Source organism: Camelus ferus, chromosome 3 (genome assembly GCF_009834535.1).
Source record: "Camelus ferus isolate YT-003-E chromosome 3, BCGSAC_Cfer_1.0, whole genome shotgun sequence".
In the NCBI taxonomy this organism is placed as follows: Eukaryota; Metazoa; Chordata; class Mammalia; order Artiodactyla; family Camelidae; genus Camelus; species Camelus ferus.
Genome location: NC_045698.1, coordinates 73355936 through 73377858, shown reverse-complemented (window position 1 = coordinate 73377858; position 21923 = coordinate 73355936). Strand labels below are relative to the sequence as shown.

At 42.0% G+C, this 21923-nt stretch overlaps 1 protein-coding gene and 1 long non-coding RNA gene across 6 annotated transcripts in view; one reads left to right on the top strand and one right to left on the bottom strand.

Moving 5' to 3' along the window:
* Positions 1–21923, top strand: part of EFNA5 (ephrin A5) — a 368306-nt gene that overhangs the window by 341402 nt on the left and 4981 nt on the right. For 3 of the 5 annotated variants that reach the window (XM_032476462.1, XM_032476464.1, XM_006177112.3), the window contains 2 exons: positions 16995–17060; positions 17456–17536. In XM_032476462.1, coding sequence (XP_032332353.1) covers positions 16995–17060; positions 17456–17536 — 147 coding nt within the window. The remainder of the gene's footprint in view (positions 1–16994; positions 17061–17455; positions 17537–21923) is intronic. The other 2 variants (XM_032476463.1, XM_032476465.1) reach the window with 1 other exon arrangement.
* LOC116662648 lies at positions 1802–21825 on the bottom strand. The gene is made up of 5 exons (XR_004318626.1): positions 21728–21825; positions 20364–20460; positions 19042–19128; positions 2759–2866; positions 1802–2234 (listed from the first exon to the last, which is right to left on the bottom strand). It is a non-coding gene; the product is annotated as an uncharacterized LOC116662648 (long non-coding RNA).

Here is a 21923-nt window from a genome sequence, read left to right as displayed (position 1 = left end):
CCCTGTCTATGTGTGTATACACACACACATGGGCCCCTCCCCCAGATAGAACCCTCTGTTTGGTTTTGGATAAGAGGAGTTTCTGCTTTACATGTTAATTTTGGTTTCTGTGCTACAACATCATCAGCTAGTTTACTTCTCCTCCGGGCCCAGGCTAAGGCGCCACACGGGTGGGAGCAGGCAAGAGCTGCCAAATCCCAGGGGATGCCGTGAGGTCAGAGACAGCAGTGCCAGGCTGAGAGGACTCTCCTCTCGAAGGCTGTGTGTACTAAGGACACTGCCAATTTTCTGTTTTCTTTTGGAACATTGGGTTACTGTGTGTTGTTTCCTGTTTCCTCCTGCAGTGGTGCGTGTGGGTACTTAGGAGTGCATCAGTTACAGTCATACAGTATTAAAAGGCTTTTTCTTGACATGCATTAGGAAATATGCAAAGGGCATGTGTCTGCAGCAAAACTCTCACTTGGTTTTTCTTACTGAAACCCATTGCGAATGCTTATCATTACACTGTCAAGTTCCACTGAGTTTTAACCTAGCCCCAGACTTTTTGGAAGGACTTATAAGAGCTTCTGGGAAATTATGAAACAAATATTTGAAGTGGGGCTGTCATGAAGAAAAGTAGGATTTGTAAGCTGAGGTTGTACAGTTTTGGCATCAGAAAGACTTGGACTTGACTATCCGCCCTGCCATCCACTAGCTGTGTGTGTCGTCAGCGAGCTCCTTATCCCTCTGAGCCTCAGTTTCCTTGTCTCTAAAATGAGGATAATAATACCTGATTTGCAGAACTGTTCTGAGGATTAAATTTAATAAACCTGGCACAGTGCCTGGTGCATAGAAATAGTAGATAAATGGTAGCTATTATAATAATAATATTATTATGCATCCTGAAATGAAGTTCCCTCCCACCAAGTTCCATATCAATTAAGAAATAATTTAATGTTTCTAATTTGTATTTGGTCAAGCTAAATAGAGAAAAAGAAACATTATGGGGAAATAATATTCTAGAGTAATTGCTGCCAAAAGAATCCTAAAATAAAAATACAAGTCTTGTTATTAATCCCTTAAAGCAATCATTTGTGGCCGTTCTGCGACAGATTTATTGACCACAGCATTCATTTAGAAATGCGAACCTAATGAGAACTTGGCCATTAGTTGTGATAATGGTCTGTCGTTCTGAGCTTGAACCACGTGTACTTACTTGGCCTCCCTTCAAAATAATAAATTATTTCAAACTCATTTCATTTCTTGAAAAATGTCCCTATGATTTAGATCATGCTTGGGATTGTATGAGTATTCCTATAATCCATCATCCAAAATAAACTATATGATTCTGGGCTGTTTCAAGATTGAGAAACTTCAAACATTTTTTCAGAAATTGCATGAAGGGTTACAGAAGTTTCTCAAGCCTCTGATTTATCTTTTTATGCCTGTGTTTGATTGTTATTCCGTATTCAGGTTTATTTTCCTTTTAAAATAGCTCTGCGCAAAGAGAATATACTGCTAAATACTATTCCAGGCGAATGTTTGCAGATGCAAATGACTTCTATTTAAGGAGCCTGTGATTAAAACTTGAAAGAATGTGGCCCTAGAAAGCATGTGAATAACCTTTGAAAAAATCTCACAATGGAACTGAACATGGGATGTTTATAACCTAGGATTACAGCTGTGAGGGTGTGTGTGTGAACACGCATGTTCAACATGCTACAAAGGACCGCACGCTGAAACGTGTTAGTCTAATTCCACTTTAATTTAGATAAAGTAACTACTTTATTATCAAGAAACTGTAATGTGGAATCAACTAGAAGGAACTCGTGTTCCATTTGCCTGTGACAAGTGAGCCGGACAGTTTCTGCAATTCCATCTTTCTTATAAAGACAAGATATCTTTCTGATAAGTTCTTCACTGGGCCATTTCAATCTCTCATAGGTGCTTTGTGGCTCGAGTACATTTCATTTTCTTCACTTTCTGAGTGCTCACAGAGCAGGCTGCTAATAGTGAAGTCAGAAAAGCTGGGCTCATTGGCAGACGTGTTTTTTCATTCAGTCTGTTTGTGCCTAGGGATGACCAACTTTCAGGGTTCTCGTTTTCAAGACTAACCTCCTGGGGTCGCCCGAGAGATCAGGACAAGCTGTGTGTCTCACTCTGGTGGGATCGTGTCTTTCACCCTCGGGTGCTGTTGGTGGTCCCGGCTCCCGGCCCGCATCTGGGTTCTGGAGAGCAGCCGGGTTCAGGCCCCGCTGAACAGGAGAAATAATGAACATGTCACGCGCGTCGCGAGTCTTCCAGGCCCTGGCACAGCTGTGGCACTTTCCCCCCCTGCTGCGAGGCACAGCACGCTGGCCATTTGTTGGCAAGTTCATATTTCACACTGCAGGGAATTGAAATGATTGAACAGACAGAAGAAGAGTTTTATTTGCAGTAGCCTGCGTATCCCCAGACTCTGATTTGGCATAAAACATCTGCTTCCTGATCTGCTTCAAGGCCAGTTCCTTTCCTCCAACAAAGGTTACGACTTCAGGCAAGCTGTGCTTCCACTGGCAGGAGGAAATTTGCCCGAAGACTTGATTTAGTCAGAATCAAAGCATCCTGCCACAGAATTTCTTTTTTCAATTATCTCCGAAGAGGCAGCCAGACTGTAAATGTAGCAGTGTAATAAGTGTAATGAAATAAGGCAGACACTCCTTTCCCCCCACCCCCGCTGCTATCAAGGGGAGGTCCATACGCAGTTGGGAGTCCACACCCAGGAGCCCGGGAGACTTACCTCGCTACCTGTCAGCACGTGTGTCTCGGCAGCAGCACATTGTGGGGATGTCCCTTGGACGTGTTTTGGCCCATTGGCATGAGAAACAAGCGCATGCATTGGTTTCACCTGCAATGTTTACATCTTTCTGATTATAAAAGCAAATCGGCATGATGCTGAATGTAATGATTACTATTTTTCATGGTGAGGAAGCTTCATATAGCCTTCGTTTTGTGGTATGGTCCTAATTACTAATTATGTTTACCCTCATGATTTTGTTGTGCAGAGTCATATGTTTTGTTCAAGACAGCCCTCACTAGCCTTACAGACATACATACAAAATTAAACCCTGGCATTTTATTATGCTCAAGCAATTAGATGCCATCCTCATAATGAGAAACATGACATCTTCATCGCTCTCCTCTGTATTTTCTTGTTGTTTTAATGCAGACATTTACCAGAATTGAATACAGTCTTCCTCCTACACACACACACACACACACACACACACACACACACACACACACACACACACACACACACACACACACACACACACACACACACACACACACACACGCCCCCTAATTGAATATCTGCATATCTCCAAGGAGTCCTGTGGGTGAAACCATGTATTCATCTTCTTTAGTTCTTAGGCCACTTTGGTTTAAGAGTAAGAACTGGTGCTTTTATGAAGTGCCTTTTTCTATAAAGTCAAAACCTCACAGCAGTGCACAGAAAGCCGATGGTATAAAGGAGCTAAGTAGAGTCTTTAATAGAGAGAGCTGGGTTGTAAGTGTTTTTGTTCCTATGGAGCAGATAGATTTGGCTCCATCTGTTCCATATTCATAACAAAGGAGCGCACTTACAGGAGGGCCAACTTCCCCAGAGCCGCCTGGTAATGATCTTTTCACCAGAATGAAAGCATCTCAGCCCGGTGGCGTGGCCCCGAGAAAAGCAGCTAGCAGGGTCGCCCTTCAGAACCCCGATTTCCTTGAAACTCAGGTTGACATAAATTTTCCCAGTACATAGAAGGAACGAAAAATAGACTGATCTCTCATCTCTCTGCAGCACTGTGCAGTTGGGAGGTTCAAAATGTGTGAGTTCTACCTCCCCTTTCTGCAACCACAAAACATTGATAATTAAATAGTATCGGGGGAAGTTTGCACTTGAAGTATCACAGGGGAGAGGCTGTTCTTCAAACTTCTAAGTTGTTTCTATTCAGACTTTTTAATCTTTTCGAAACTGAGGTTAATAGAAATATGAGTTATACCAAATAAGGAAAAACCCCTGTTGAGTTTTGTAATTAGCAAAACTTCAAAGCCAATTTCAACCAAGACCTCTTAGATTAAAAAGATAAGTGGACCTAAGAGTACGTACTTTTTCTTTTACTAAGCTGAAGAAAAATAAAATGAATTTTTTTTGCTTAAAATGCCATGCTATATACAAAAAAAAAATCCTATTTATATGACATATGGAGTCAGCATCAAAATGTAAGTGATCCCTTAAAACTTAAATAGCACGTTGGTATTAATATCATAGCTGTCTGATAAATGCTTGTGTTTATATGCTAGCTTCACAAGCTTCTTAAGAAACAGGAACATAATTTGAAGTATGCTTATCCTCTTCTCCATTCTGTGGACTTTTCAAATACTAGAAGCTTCTAAAAAATACAGCATTGATTTATTTAATATACTTCATATTGAAGTCATAACTGTAACGTATCAAACCTTTATTGTCTATCTTGGTATCATCTCTGCATTATCTGCTTACTAAACTAGGCTTTCCGGCAAATCACACAGTAAACAAGTATCTTAAAAAGTTTGCTGCAGCAATACAGTGGGCAAAGTTTTCATCTAGCTACGAGATTGCTCTGCATTTTAGCAAGAGGAAATATAAAGGTAATACTCAAAGAGAGTGAAAAACATAACCGTTCAGTCAGTGAAGATTTCAACACCTTGGTCCCTTTGGTTATTTTTTGTAATGTAGGGACCTGAATATTTCTGGCTTATCCAGGAGGTGTATGCTCTTTTTATAGTTCCTAGTATAATTGGCAGTTAGAGATTTGTTTGTTTCCTGGTTTATTGTCTGTATCCCAATTAAACTGTAAACTCCAGAAGCAGGAACCATTTTTTAATACTCCACAGTGTTTCCAGAACCTGACATAGTGCTTGGTACAAAGCAGGCACACAAAAAAAATTTTTGAAGGAATAAATAAATGAATGAAGTAAAAACTGAATAAGCCAGAAATAGTCAGGATAGTTTTTGTCTTTTTAGTTTCGATTTAAAATTTGACATTTAACTTACCAAGTAACAAGTTGAAGAAAATAATTCTTTAAATTTTCAAATTTTGACTATTCCAATTAGTTTATACATCTTATTATTTTATATGTAAGATGGGCAGATTTAGGTATTTGGCTCCATTTACAAACTTGGTTAATTAAATTCCTTTAACCATTAAAGATTTAATATATTCTCTTTTCTTTTTAAGTACTTGAACTGACTATAAAACCTTCCCAAGTACTTAAGTAATTCTTACCATCATCATAATTTAAAGTTAAAAATAGGAGGTTTAAGCTCTCTTAAATGTTTTAAAACTGCATGTCAACCTAAAATTTCACTTAGTCACAAGTCTAAATCAATTGTTCCATTACATATTTTAAATTGGAATTACATGTCTGACCTGTTAATCTAAAAGGCCAAAGTTTTCGTACACTTTTAAGGGTTGTTAACGTTCCACATTCTCAGATGCTTTTTAACACAAAAATTACTAGCTCTGTGGTTTTGATTCTCTTAAAAATGCCTCTACTTAGTTTTTAAACTCAGCTGCGACTCAAGTAGAGTTACAGTCCCTACACACAACTTTGAGAGTACGCTCTCATGTAACGTTTGAGGTACCATACCTTGCCAGGGCTTTGAGGGTTTCAGCCAGGAGGGCTTGACTCTCACCTCTGATCACAATCACCCCAGCATCACTCTCCTATTCTTACTTAAGCAGCCTGTGGTCAGCTGGATTCTAGTGACACCATGCCTTTATTCTCCTGTTCACTGGAGGGGCCTGCAGCCCCTACACAGGCTGATCATTTGATGAGATTCTGCATATCTTTGGCTCTAAAGATGCCCACATGCCTTATCTCTTAGACCACATACTCAAAAACATGAAAGTAATAACCTGCTTGCATCTTGTATGTCTCTTTGGGTTCTGGCTAGTAGGTCACGGTTTCCAATATCATTCCATAAGAAGGAGCCAGCAGAGAGGGCAGAGGAACCCTCCGGGACAAGGGATTTTTTTTTTTTTAATTCCTTAACTGTTCTCTTCACTTTTGTATTCTAAATGCTGAGTTGCAGTTTCTATTTAGGCAACAAATCACTTTGCAGCTATATAGATTTTTGTTACCTGTAGACCCTTCTTCAAATCTTTATTGAACACATGCTAAGAACAAAGCAGTGGGCTCCCCAGAGGGAGCCCCCAGGGGAACTCCTCACTCCAGCAGCAGAGATGCCATGTAACAGCCAGCTCCAGGACAAAGCAGGATATGGGGGATGTGCTATTAAGGGGTCAGAGATAGATCAGTGTAAGAACCCACAAGAAGGATTGTGTGTTGGAGAAATGGAGACATATCTCACCTGGCCAGAGGGAGCTGGGGTTTGAAGAGGCAAAGGGAAAGCCATGTGAGAAAAAGGAGACAGGGAGGTTCTGGGAGGAAAGATTGTTGGGACTAGCTATTAATATGGATTAAAGGAGAGAAAAGAAAATAAGAGAGATAAAGAAAGAAATCGAGATTGGGGCGGATTATGAAAGACCCCGGCTGCCATGCCGCAGGGTGACGCCAACAGCAGTGCCCAGCCGTTAACTTTGCTGGGAACGGTCCTATGTGGAGACAACCAGGGCAGACCAGAACTCAGCCCCTATCATTTGCTTTGACTTGATGCATTCTGTCAACATAAATTCTCCATCGAGGAAAGCATGTTTTGGTGTGAAACAAAGTGTACCATCCTGGTACCCAAATAACTCCCTCCTTGGTAGAACCTGACGTTCACAGAGAGCATGTTAATTTGCTCAGGCCTCTAGGGTTCCATTAGGGGCCCGCTGCCCAAACACACGGCTCCTCCTGCTAACATTGTACACACGCTCATATGAAGACTATGAAGAACAACCAAAGAAACAACTAATCTGTGTAAAGAGATACTTAACCAAATATGATGCAAAAGAATACAAGAGACAAGACTAGGACCCGCTGCCAGCAGCACAGCACCCGCAGCAGGTGTGGGCAGGTGCCGCGTCTGCACCACCTCGGACTGGTTTTACTGGGGCTGGGGCCGGGGCACGGTTAGTCTGTGTGGCTGCAGCGGCCGTCTCGGTGCCCAGCCTGGTCACTTCTCGGCAGGATTTATGTCCTCATCTTTGGCAGTGCCCCTCTACCATAATAGCATGCTTACACTCTGAAAATGGGTTGAAAAAAGACCTCACAGAATCTCAGCATGATTTTCAAGAGGAACAGGGTCTTCCAGTGCCCTTTTCATAGTCTCTGAACTCTCACCCCAGCCTCCGTGCACATCCTCACATAAACCCCCTCGCCCTCCACCCACTACATACACAGAACTATGGTAGAATCCAGTTTTTCTAATTGAGGCTAGAAATAAAGGGGTTTTGTCCCTCTGGTTTTCCTTATGCCTCATAAATAGCTTTTTACCACAACTACCCAGACCTGATCCCTCCTCCTTCTGTAAATTTGCACTTAAAACCAGAGACTGCTTGCAGAGGGAGCAATACAGACAGAGCTGATGGCATCAATCTGGGGAGCAGTGAAGTGATATTTGAGATCTGTAGGGATCTGTCACCTGAGTTTCCAAGTGCAATATAAAAGTTCACAGCCCCTCTAAAGTAGGTCATACTTCAGCTTTTCTTCTAGAGGGGAAGCCCCCAGGGAAACTAGGTGGGTTGCCCAGCTGGCTGAAAGGCACAGAGTCAGTCAGACTGGGTAAACCAGGGAGGTTCAGGCCACCATTGTACACACGCTCAAACCACGACTCCATGTCCCTTCGAGGCCCTTCACCCAGGAGGACTGGGATGAAAGCGGGATGAAAGGTTCAAAGAAACTATTAGCCTTTTTCTCGGGGTTTCTCTGAATTGTGTTGACTTGATGATTTCTTAGTAATTTACTGTCCTATATTGACAGTGACATTGTTCTGTTAATACTGTACGAATGAGTAATGGGATTTGTGGCTGTCACTGCTCACCAGTTGACAGTCACCCCAATAGCATATTACACGGGTGACCCAAGGAGCCTGTGGTGAAATCATCACATACATAGTTCCTCTCTGGGATTTGAGGAATTCTGCATTCATCTGAGTTGTCGTCTCTGTTGTTACTACCTTTATTATGTGGCTTGGAGTTGAAGAAGTTTAAGTTAGTCATTCTGCCTGTTTTCTTTCGTCAGATTATACTTATTTGGTAGAGCAGATGAAATTCACGAAAATCACCACAAACGAGAGAGAAAGGAAGATCTGACCTTAATGATCTGGGACATCTTTTCAGTAGTACAGCTTCAGGCACACCCAGGTCTCAGAAAATAGTTAACAACTCTAGTTTATAATGGGAAACTTTTTTTCCTAACCATTCAAAAATGTTCAGTGAATTTTTAAAAATAATAAAATATCCAGTTAGGAACTTAACTCTGTTTCCTCGTGTTTAAAGGTTTTGTTAACAATTCAAATGATACCTAAGTGTTATCTTGCCCTCGGTGCCTATATGGACTGGATTCCTTCAGTCGTATTGCGGAAAAACAAGATAAAGTTTAGATTAAAAATCTGAGATTTAGGTTGACTTAAATTTTTCCTAAAGAGAATTAGAAATGCTTCTTATAGAGGATATTTTGAAAGCATTCTCTGAAATCCAGGGTTTTTGTTTTGTTTTGTTTTGTTTTGTTTTGTTTTTGATCATGCCTTAACAGATATCAAAGTACAAGGGACGTAGCTTTCCTCAATAAACAGTAGAAACAAGTTTGTTGTCACTGAGATTTAAAAAGCAAGTAAAAGTTTGTCCACACTTCAGATAAATGTGCACAAAGACATGATAATATTTTGTTTGTTTATTCCTAGAAATCAGTGAAAAACTTGTCGTCAGCCATTTGTTTGAGGTTGCTAAGAAAAAGTAATTGATCTATGAGGCTCAGCTGCTGGGATTTCAATAATATTTAAGTTAGCGTTTGCAGTGAGAACTTTGCCTAAGGGGCAGAGAGACGGGGAGGGGGGGCGATGGGGCGAGGGTGTGGGTACCTCCTAATTTCTCTTCGGTCTGAGGCTGCACAGCTGGAACTCATTTTACTTCTCTCACCCTGAACTTTAATTTTTCGTCCCTGTGAAGTTCCCTGGTGTTGAAACCAAGTTTTAGTTTACAGAGTGCACACTACCCTTATTTTATTGTTGGAAACACCCCTCTTCCTTTTCTAGATTTTTTTTTTAAGAAACACCCCCAGAGCCATATCAAAGTATCTGATATTTACATGATACTTTAAATTTCTCCAAGGCTTCCACCTTTAGTTAGTAACCTTGTTTCCAAGTTTTACATCTGGGACTTTGACCTTAACCTGCCAGGGAGTTAAGTCTTGAGACACCGTGGGCTGCGGGGGAGGTGAATCGCGTGGGCAAATGTAGCCGGCTGCTGAGGTCGCTCTTAGGATGCAAGCGTGATAAACCCGGGGCCAAGAGCAGGTTATGAAAACATGTGACTTTTAGATCTCAAAAGGTAGACTGGTGAGATGTACTCCATCATAACTGGTGATTTCGTTCTTAATAAGAAAATCAGGTATTGTGCTACTTAAAAAAAAAAAAGTCAGATAGCCAGCTGCAAATTGTTGCCTGGGTCTTCTTTCAAGAGGCCTAACTTTTGTTTTAAGATGTTTTTTGAGGATCTGGTAACCATTTTCCAAGAAGTCCATATGGCTCTAGTTAATGTCTATTCTATTCCCACAGCTTCTTCTGTTCCCCACCCTCCACCCACATACACAAAATGGATTCTGTTGATTCATTAAATTCTAGAAGACATTTTCAGTAGTACCATTTATTTAAAGGGGCTTTACTTTTTCTGTATTTATTGTGAAAAGAATATTGCTTAATTATGCCATTACCTGTCTCATTTACATATACCTGTGTTGTACATTAAACCACAGGAATATCTACACGAGGAAAAACTGGGCTCTGGTAACAACTAATAACCTACCTTTTTTAATTTTTTTTTTGACTTGCACAACATGAGAAACATTACCCGTGGCAAACATAAAGGAAAACTGCATTAATGCCCCCACACGTGCTCATTTCTTTAGAAAGACGAAAGCAGCCGATTTTTAAAAACAAAATTTCCCAGAGTACCCAGAATGACAAGGGACACAGAAAAGGAGAAGGATTTGGCTAAAGATTTGAGGATGGATAAGGTTAGGCAGAGAGATGATACAGTGGACCAATGAGTACAGTACTGGGCCTGAAAATGGGAAGAAAATATGATACAAGAGTCTCACCCCTCTCCTGGTATACTTTCAATTAGTCATGAAGACCATTTGTTGTCTTGATTACATCTGAGTTGGTTAAAATCTCATAACATGTATATTTAATTTGATAGCCTATGTAAAATAATTAAGTTTTTTGATACAAAGAGAAATTTTAACTTATTATTCAAGTTCTTTTATTTCTGGTGTCTTCAAGCTCACCTTTATACTCTACTTCTCATATTTGAGGAAAGGTCTTCTCTCATATGACTAAGTTTACGTCTTGGATCACAGCTCATCTGGGCCCACCCAGCAGCGTGGAGTTAAAGTGAGCCTAATTACAAGCAGCAGCCCAGGACGGCTACACGAGCAAAAACAAACTCAGTGGCGTGGGGAGGAAAATGAAAAACAGTTTTTAAACGCTGGCGTGAAAATAAATAGATGTGTCTCGTAGTGTTTCCTTAACAGCGGCTTATAATTACCTCTCTTCAGGGCCTATTTTAAGTGGCCGTGTAACAGGAGCTTAAAAAGTAAACTCAGTTATTTAGTCAGGAAGGGCTGCTGTGTGGGACCCCAGGTGCACCAGCGCCTCAGTCCTTGGTCCTCGGTCTCAAGTCGGCCGGGGGGAAGCCTCTGACTGCACGGTTGTTTGTACGCAGCACTGTGACAGTTAGCTCTTGAGTAAACCAACCATCCCCAAATTGGTGGCTAAGACAGTATTTATTATTTCACAGTCTCTGTGGGTCAGGAATCCACGGGCAGCTTAGGTGGGTCTCTCTGGGCCTGGGGGTCTCCCAAGGCGATAGTCATCTCAAGGCTCAGCTGGGAAGGATTCAATTTCCAGCTCACTCACATGACTGTCAGCCAGACTCAGTTCCTTGTGGGCTGTTGCACTGAGGTGTTAGTTCCTTGCACGTGCTTGGCTCAAAGTCTCCTTCTGTTCCTTCTCATGTGGGCTTTTCCATTGAGAATCTCATGATATGGCACCGTGCTTCAGAAGTGAGAGAGAGACAGCAAGAGCAAAAGTGCTAAGGAGAAGGAATATGAAAAGGAATACACACACACACACACACACAGAGCTGGATCACTGTGCTGTGCACCAGAAATTAACACAACATTGTAAATCAATTATACTTCAATAAAAAATAAGTAATAAAACAACTGTTAAAAAAAATCCTGTGACTAAGTAGGATTAAACTCAGGATAGAAGAAAGAGCTTAACAAAGAAAGAACATATGTAATAGATGCAGAAGAAACTTTAACAAAATTAACAGCAATTTATGATGAAAAATTGATGGTGACTTAAGGATTAAAAAATAGTTTCTTCATCTAACAAAAGGCCTTGCCAATAACCCACTGTATACATAGGTTAAAAAGAAAAGAGTGTTAAGGAGAAGGAAGTCTCAGTCTGTCTTTTACAGCATCATTGCTGTATTCTCCTCATTAGAAGCAAGAAACTAGGTCCAGAACACTCTCAAGCGGAGGGGAATATGCAAAGCGTGCATGTGAGGTGAGGACTGTTGGCGCTAGGTCAGAAGCTGCCTGCCACACGCAGGATGCCATGTCCAAACGATGGGCCCACAGTGAATTTTGACGTGACTATTGCAAATACTTGCAAAATTTACAGCCTTTCGAAGTGCTGATTTGGGGGCCTTTATGTATCAAATCAGCACATAAGTGCTGAGCCGTGCTCACCTGAGCCCCAGGAGACCAAGGAAACAGGGTTTCAGGAATGGGTGAAGTGGTGCCCCTATCTGAGGTCATGGAACAGAGTGAAGATCAGCAACCCTTTATTCACATGATACTCTAAACACAGAGAACCAGTGGGCCCCTAGATTATATTTCATTATGTGTTGTAAGGTTGTGATTGGTACTTTGCAGGTCATTAGGGGGAAGAGGCCCTATGGATTGATTTATAAAATTGCTATTAAGATCACGATGTTGGAGTGTGCTTGTTTTACTGGTCCCCATACCCCTACTCCCAGCTTCCTGAGTCCAAAAGTACATTTTCAGCAGTAAACTGAGTAAAGGGATATGAATTTGGATTACATGACAAATGTTTAAGACACGAGTTGAATTTCTCATTTTAATCTGACAAATTCTATTAGAAAATTCATGTATTTTTTTTTAATTGAAGTATAGTTGATTTACAATGTTGTGTTAATTTTCTGGTGTCCAGAAAAGTGAGTCGGTTGTACATATATATTCCTTTTCATATTCTTTTCAATTATAGTTTATTACAAGATATTGAACCCAGTTCCCTGTGCTATACAATAGGGCCTTGTTGTTTATTTGTTTTAGACATAATAGTTTGTATCTGTTAATCCCAGACTCCTAATTTATCCCTTCCTCCTCTCCCCTTTGATAACTATAGTTTGTTTTCTACGTCTGTGAGTCTTTCTGCTTTGTAAATAAGTTCATTTATACCATCTTTTAGATTCCACATTTAAGTGGTATCATATGGTATTTGTCTTTGACTTACTTCACTTAGTATGATAACTTCTAGGTCCATCCATGTTGTTGCAAATGGCATTATTTCATTGTTTTTTATGGCTGAGTAGTAGTCCATTACACATATATACCACATCTTCTTTATCCAGTCTTCTGTCAATAGACATTTAGGTTGCTTGCATGTCTTGGCTATTGTAAATGGTGCTGCTGTGAACACTGGGGTGCATGTTATCTTTCTGAATTAGAGTTTTCTCCAGATACATGCCCAGGCGTGGGATTGCTGGATCATATGGTAAGTCTGTTTTAAGCTTTTCAGGAATCTCCATGCTGTTTTCCACAGTGGCTGTGCCAATTTACATTCCCACCAACCATGTAAGAGGGTTCCCTTTTCTCCACGCCCTCCCCAGCATAGAAAATCTGTGTGTCTTTATAGAAAGAGTTCAGGTCGAGGTTTTCCTTTACCTGTTGCAGGTTAATGTTTCTTTGTGGTGGCTAAAGCTCCAATTTGGGAACTTAGAGGTGAAATGTTTCAATCTTTTGTCCTAGTTGTTGTTGGTTGGCTTCTGGGGGACCTATCAAGCCTGGATAAAACCCCCTCTGATAAACACACCCAGGACACCCTCACACGCCCTGACAAAGCTATGTTGGCAACTCACACAGACCTCAGCTACCACACAGAGCCCTGCTGGTCCCTAAACTGTGGTTCCTCTGTGTCCCCAGCTGGGATGAGTACAGCACAAGGACCACACCAGTCTGTCTTATACATCTTTGCATCCGTGGTACCTAACAGGAAAGCTGGTACATAGTAGAAATTTTAAAAGCATTTGTGTGGATGGATAAAGCTGCCATAACATATCATACATGGTAGGAGTTCTTTGCTGTCAGTTTTCAAATGTTCACTATTTTCTAAGGAAAGCAGCATAAGAATTTATAAATTTTGTCTTAACTAAGAGTGTTGCTTGTTATAAAATGGTGTGTCTCTAGAATCACAGGGATTAATACTACCTACCTACCTCCTGACAGAAGCCAGGCACATTTTAAGTTTCTACACCCCCACTCACGTCCATCTTCAGTCTTGCTCATAATTTGATCCTGAGAGACTTTTCTTTATACATTTACTTGTGTAAATATCACATTTTTCAATTCCTCTGTTGTTTTGTGTTCGTAATGCTCAAGCCTCTGCTTTTTTTGTTTCTGTGTGACTAGTAAGGCACTTTCATGTTCCCTTGTATCTTCGAATATTACTAATAATTAGTAATTGATATTTTTAAGTGGTACAATGGCATGTTCTGTTTGTCAGCTCAGGGGTGTGGGGTTAAGAAACCTGGAACATAACATGGGATAGAGCTGTTACCCCAAAAGGGGAAGGGAAAAGACCCCAGTTCTTGTTGTAGCCGAAAGATAACAATTCAAACGGGAGACGGAAGCATTGTTTAGCGAAAGATTTTAAAGGTTTTATTTAGCAAAGGGCAAGTACACCTCCAAGAACGGGAGGCAGGCTGATCCAAGGGCAGAAGGCAGTGGGCTTTGTTTGTTCCCTTCTCTTGTACCTTCGCTTAGAGGTGGTCTCTTGATTGACAGCTCTTGCCCCTGGCGTGCTTGGTCATGCTTGTCCCCTTTTGCTCATGTCCTTACCCATCATGCACACAGAATAACCCACGGTGGGGGGCCTAAGCCACAATGCTAATTGTATTACAATGAGCATTGGGTCGTGTGCAGTTAGGTCCTTGTCGCTACTGTGCAGTTGTGGCTGTCAGGTTCTAACTGGTTTCTTGCTGGCACTTGTTTAGAGGAAGTAAAGCCCCTTTAAGCTGAAGGTGGGCACACCACCATCTTCTGGACCACCCTCCCTCTCCTCCACCTATCTGCCCGGTGCCCCCGCTTATCTGAATACCTAATAGAGCCAAACTCTCAACTTTTTTAAACCTTGCATGAAAATTGAGTTTTGCTGAAATATGGAAGAAGTTGTTTTGGTGTTATTTTTGATTTTCAGTGTGGTAGATAAGGAACTCAAGTTACACTGACGTAGCAAGGCACACCCTCTTAGGTAGGGTCTGAGGGTTAAGAGTTTCCGTCCTGGGCTTAGGCTGGAAGTTGTGGAGTCAGCTGACTTAATGTGATCTGCATTGTGTACTCACATTATGTGTTTATTCTTTGCATCGATTTTTCTAAGGATTAGCATGTAACAGTCAAACAGCATCATAAGGTGCCAGTCACATTAACCCTATCATACAGCTTTTCTGGTGACAGAGAGCAGGTGAGGAAGTAATGGGGAAGTTTGATGGGGAAGGTAAGTCTTTTATACAACCAGAAGTACATTTTATATCCTTAATTCATAGAAGCAGGTAGGCCATCCGGTAGCCAGGACTAACTGCCCCTCTGAGAGCCGGTGCGAGAACCTGGGACTCCTCCTGGGAGCCTTAGCGCTTGCTGCTGTTCAGTTATTCTAGGGCGCTCTGCAGTGATTTCTATGTCCTAGATTATAGGATTCCTCCTCCACATCAATCTGCAAGAGCTGTGCTAACTCTAAGAAGTACCTTCACTAAAACAATTAAACATCTGATCCCGCCTGGAGCCTGTTACATCTAACAGGAAGGATCATCAAGTAAAATCAGGTATTGCATGTGGCAAATCAAGTTCTCAGGGCTTGTAGTGAGTCCACCTTAGCTCAAAAATCCATAGAACAGCGGCATAAATATCCATGTGTCACTTTTTCACACAACCTCTCATGAATAAGACATGAACTCTCTCAAGAACCCATGGTTTTTCTAATGAATTGGAGTCACCTACGTGTACTGTATTTGTGACATGCACATTTGCAGTTGGGGCCACAGGAAGGACACCATTTCCTGGATCAAACCACAGAGTACAAATATTGTGCCCTAAATAACACACTAGTTACTGTAAATGTCAGTAAAGGGAGTTTCTCCAACTTTGATTTAATGAAAGCCGACGGCAAAGCCAGCTGTTAGCGCTGCTTAACTGCTTGTCGGGGAAGGGGAGGGTGGGAAGGGCTGAAAACGTCTCTTCTGTGTACACTTTGGTCTTAGAATGAAGCACGTTTTCAACAGGTGTTGAACAGCGACACTAGGGGGTCCTTTCCAGCTTGATGTCTTTTAAGTGGTAACTTTGTAAGTTCTCCTCCAGGACGTGGACCCAGAGGTACAGGAGGAGATTTGTGGAAAGTTAAGTTTGAAATTTGCATCTTGAACCCTCTCTCCTGCAAAATCAGCATTTTAGTTTTCTGGGCTCCCTGTGAGGGACAATAAGAATATAAGAGAGAGAAGGCACACACACCCTCGTCACTGAGGGTATTACCAAAGTAATTGTGAGCCATGTGTGTTTTGATTGGTATCATCTGCTTTTTCTGAACAAAGAAACCGCATGAAGCAGAGGGAGGGACGTATGCAGCACTCACTGCTGTAATTTTTGTCATTTCTAGAATGCGTTTGTAAGCATGTTTGTTAAGGGGTCTTACTGCCTTGGAAGTCCCTTGGACATTAGGCTGAGTTTGGAGGGGACAATCTTTCAAACGCAGGGAAAGTTTTACAGTCTTACTATCTTGAAGAGGAGAAGAAAGTTTCTTCCTCAAATGATTTATAACTTGAAACACGTTGTCATGTTTTGGTAAGCCCACTTTATTAATTCCATCCTTCTCTGTGGCAAATTTTTAACAATAAATGGACCACTGCAACACAGTACTTTCTCAATAGCATATTGTACTTCTAATAGCATGATGGAAGCTGCCGGGCCAGGTTTAGTCATATAGAATGGAGCCAAGTTCCGAGTTAAACCTCTAATTGAATTACCTGCAAAGCACTGACAGACAGGCTTTCAGGACAGACAAAGCTCTGCTTTCCCCAGCAGAAGTAGGTCATGTTTAAGTTGGCCTGGCAACTGTCTGTTGGTGGTTCACCTTGGGCTCTGGTGGGCGGCGGGCCCCTGTTCCTGCAGGAGGAGCCGCTCTGTGAAAGCAGGAGGGTTCAAACATTATCTTCTTATTACAGAGAAAATTGATAACAGATCCAGTTAAATGGAAGAGCCTTTGAAATAAAAATCCGGAGTATTTTTCTGTAGATTACCAGCATTCCTGCAGGATTCTTTCTTTCTTGTATCAAAGAGGGAGGTTAGGGGTAGGAAAGGAGCCCTTTCTTTAGCAGTCAGTGTCAATCTGAAAAGTATTTTTGTTCTGTCTTCTGGGAAGGATTAGAGTGCGTTCCTGTCGGGCATGGAAGAGTTTACTGTAGACACTCTGCATTGGAAAATGAAGAGTAACCACTGTCCTTCTCTCCTCTCGTCCTTGCTCTTTGTCTCTTCCGCAGCCTCTGCAATCCCAGACAATGGAAGACGGTCCTGTCTAAAGCTCAAAGTCTTTGTGAGACCAACAAGTAAGTTCCGGGGAGTGAGCTGCCCAGGGTGGCTTCACTGCGCATGCTTTATTGTGTGGTCTGGTTCACAGCGGTACAACTTTTTTTTTACTGTAAATCCTGTGTGGTATCTGTTTGGTATATCAACATCCATGTTTTAGTTTTCATCCTGTTTTTTCTCATCATTTTTCATGATGCTTTTATTTTAAGTACACAGCAGTTGCTAACTTGTTGTTTCTTAGACTGTTGTACGTGCACAGCAAATGGGAACAATACTGGCATTGGAAACATGCCACTGATTGTAAAACAGTCTCTACATCAATAAAAGGAAAAATTAGAGAGAAAGAAAAAAAGAAATGGGAGTTGAAGGGTGTCTTCACTAACATATTTGGCTGTTATCTCTATTTTTGTTATAGATAGCTGTATGAAAACTATAGGTGTTCATGATCGTGTTTTCGATGTTAACGACAAAGTAGAAAATTCATTAGAACCAGCAGGTTAGTATGCTTAGAGAATCTCTTTTAACAAATGCATCTCTCTCTCTGGTGTTTCAGTACCTTTTTTCCTTTCTTTCTTCCTCTCTGCATGTTTGCATGGTAGACTTGCTCTGCTTTTGCTCATCGCTAGCAATGCTAATATGACTTATATTCTACCTCATCCCTCCAGTATCTTTGTGTAATGCATGTCAGAAATGATGACTTTTCTTTTTTGGACATGGGTTTGATATAATGCATCGTCCTAGTCTAGAAGCCCCATCAGAATGCTAAAATCTCACTACTTTTTGCCATATCCTCAGAGCATGCTGGTGAATCACTGAATGTTAATGAATCTGTTTTCATTGAAGACAGGAAAAAATTTCTACTGTGTGTGCTTAACAAATTTTACTTCTCTAGTATATCGAAATCTATCGATAGGTGTAATAGGTGAGGAGGAGGAGGATGATTATTAATGATTACTTACGCCCAGAACACATACATCCTCTCCCGATGCTGTATGCAGAGGATTTCTTGTCCGCGCCCACTGCCCCCAGCCCCTGCTGCTGCATGTGGTAGGACTGTTACACTCGGACTGCACACATACAATAGATTTGCATGTAAACACATACACACAAAATCCTCTTTATTTTTGATGGAGTTTTTTACTTTTTAAAGTAGCCTCATCATGCTCAGTTATTGGCTGGAGTTGCCTGAGAGGAATGTGCCCTTAGCTGAAAAAATGAAGCAGGTCCTAAATGGAACTAATGACTGGACATTATTAGCCATCTGCATGTTTGCAGCCGAACAACAAGTTCTTTCTTTCAGATTGATCCAAGTGACATACCTCTGTGGTTGTCATACCTTCCACAAACCTTCATTAACCTAGACAACCTTATGGCTTTGTGCTTGGCTGATGGCAGTGCACTGCCTCACAGATGTAGAGGGTATTGTGACCAGAAGTGACCCCGGCAACCACCTACCAGTCATTTCCAACACACGTTCCTGGTTACCCTGGGTTCTTCCTAAGAAAGGAAGCAGCAGCAGCAGCTCTGGATCTTCCAGCCCTCCCTCCGAGCACAGAGCACAGATGAGAGGTGTGGACAGTAAGCTAGCTCTCAGAGGCCTTAGTGACTCCCAGGGATCAGTCAGCTGCTTTTGAGCTACAAGGGCTGAGTGCTGACATGGAGAAATTTTAATTGTGTCCTGAAAATCTAGAAGCATTACTGTGACTTTTCAAGGTACCAGACGCCTCACAAGCTTAAGGACCTCGGGCCATCGTGGGATCTGTGAGTTAGATGAGCTCTCTTTTAAGGACCACAGAGTCTACACTTTTCCTTTTATAACTGAGACTTGCCCAGGCCATGCAACTAGTTACACACAGATCCAGGTGTAATATTCACATCTCTCAACTCTCATGCCACTGTTAGTACACAAGTAAGATTCTCTTATCATTACTAGACTTTACCATTTTGGCTTTGTAAGTGAGAAAGACCAGTAGAGTTGGGTGTGTTATAAACATAACTTACCCTGAATTAGATCTTTTTGATGCACGGATGCAGAATGTAGGCAGAGCTTTCCAGTCATCTTTTTTTTCCCCAGGTAAATTCCATTGCCTATCGAGAAAGCAAGAGGCTGTTTAGAGACATAACAGATTCCATGTTTTTCTCTGGTAATGAAGAGGCACAGTGAGGACTATTCTGACATTAGGAAAATTACCTTTGAATTCAACTAATGCTAAAACGCAAGGTACCAAGTTGCATTACTACGTGAGCATATTTCACTCTGTCTTTTGGGAAACAGACTCTTTTTCACTGAGCACTTAAACCCATGATGCCCCTATAACTGACAGAATTTTGCAAAAGTTTGACAGAAGGTAGTCATACAGTGGTGGGGGGGACTAGAAATGCAGGTGTACACACAGGAGAAGCTCCCTGAGTCAGTCATGACTAGATTATCTAAGAGCATCTTGTCTTACATAAGACAAGGTTGAGCTACGATCCCCTGGCTGTATGAATGCAATAATAAATTTGAGTACTTGCCTGTATTCTTTGGAAAATTCAGACTTGCAGCTCTGCACCACTGTGTTGGATGGCTGAGTCTAGACCCAGACTAGATGACTCCAGCCAGGCTGAAAGGATTCTACTGCATGTTCTCAGCAATGTCTACTAATTCACCTGTCTTTGGAATGTATTTGTCTTTTTTGTTTGCTTGTACACTCTGCCTGCCAGTTTCCTATCATCAGGGACACAGGATGATCTCAGGGCCAACATATGCCCCATAATATGCTCCAAAGTATGGCTAGCATTCTCTCTCTCAACCACTGAAACCCTCATGTTGTGGAATCCTGGAGCCAGGAGGCAAGACTTGATTTGGCATCTAAAGAGAACTATTTTCGTCTTCCAAGCCACCTTCACTGTTCCCAGTGTTGGAAATTCCCTGTGTTTGGGGTAATTTCCACTGGGGTAGACTGTGCCTATGAATTCCTCCTTATAAGTCTGGCATTGCTTAGATTTACCCAAAGAACAGCCAGTTTTCGTTTTGCTTCTTGAGGGCCATAGAAGCTCAACACTGAGGCCCTGTTTCATAGAAGGATACTCTGGAGAATCCTGAGCCAGGATCAGTACGTTATGGCACAAAGAGAGGACCGTGGTGCCCCAAAGTGACAGATTTTCTCCTTTGAGGGGAAGATGGTACTTACTGATAGGCTGCTTAGAAAAGGGCTAGTTAGGGGGGTGGAGGGTGGGGAGGGATAGACTGGGAAAAAAAAAAAAAAAGAAAGAAAAGGGCTAGTTCCAAAGATGGCCATGATTTGAGGAGCAAAAGGCACATTTAGCCTCTCTTTACTTACATGACAAACAAAAAGCTTTCCTCTCAAGGTTCTGCAACATTCATTCCCCCGTCTTGTGCGGCATGGGCCTAGAGCATGGACAGCCCTCGCTGAGCACCTGGATGGATAGGGAAGGCGGGCCCCCTTCAAGCTCACACTGAGTATCTAAGTGTTACCTGGCACCTTTTACCAGTACACTTCCTGGGAGTGGTATCAGTACCACTTCCCCGTGAAGAGGATCGGGTAATCTGCGAGTGAACATAAGATGAAGAGCCCAGTAGGTGGTCTAATTTCAGGTGTATAAATGTAAGTGGTTATTTCAGAACGAACCCTGGAGTCCTCAGGGTTTATGATTCTTTCCCAGTTAAGCCTGAAGTGCTCTATCGTTCTGGTTGACAACACACTGGTGCTCTTAAAAAAGTGATTTGAATTCTCTTTTCAGGGCAATTGAGGGCATTTATGTCTCCTCCTAACTATAGATGTGATATATTTGCAAGGCTCAGGAAGGACAGAGAAGAGAGTCCAGAAGTGTTTGGCTACATCACGTGGGGCTTTATATTTTCCTCTGCACCAATTTAACTTCCCATTCTCAGTTCCTAAACTTTTCTAGTCTCCTAAGCTAATAGCCATTCCATGCAGGTTTGCTAGGGTCCAGGAGAGGAGAGCACATTTGACCCAGGGATGCAGGAAGGCTAAAGTGATAAGTGCGCTGCAGAGTAGAAGCCACACGGCTGAGGGAATATTTCTAAGTTCATATTAGGAGTGAACATAATAAACAGAAACAACCCACGTGAGCATCTGAAGCAGAGGCCCACCCTGAGCCTGAAGCGTGGTTGCTTTAGGACAAATAATAGAGCGTGACTCTACCTTGCAATGAAAAAACATTCTTATCGTGACATGTGCGGTGTGAGGATAGAAATGAATTTACAATTAACATTCACTCTATTAAGAGGCTCAAGGAGGTCGTTCAGGGGCATCTAGGGATGATCCTTCAAGGTCTATGGAATTGGGAACAACCTCTACAACCTCCCTTGTTCCCATTCCCTCTGACCCTTGAGCGAGTGCAGCATGATGGTCACTGAGAGCCTACTGGAAGTTCCCCTGATGCTAAAGTAAAATCTACCACCACAGAACCCCACTGTTGGCCCCACACGGAGTTCAGAGAGCACTCAGTCTAGAAGCACAAGGTAGGCAGGTGGAAGGAAGAAGCCAGCAACCCCGGAGCACAGGGCGCCGCTTAGGCACGCCTCCGGCCTGTGTGTGGTACTAACTGCTGCGAAGTTCCTGTTTCGAAGTTAAGCCTGTTAATCACGCAGATCGAGAAGGCGCTCCAAGGTCAGAGGCAGCCTTATAGGGCACTTTATAGCTAAATAAAAGAAACTTACCTCAGTTACTCCATTTATTGAGAGGAAAATTTGCATCCACGCCGATAGTTTGTGTGCCCATCTTCAGCCTGATAAAAATAAAAAGTCAAGTTCAAGTAATTTAATCCTGGCGTTACAGGGTTTGTAATAGAAACAGCACCCTAACTGATTTCCTAATTGTAGGCAAACCAGTGGGTACAGATTTATTTAGGTTTAG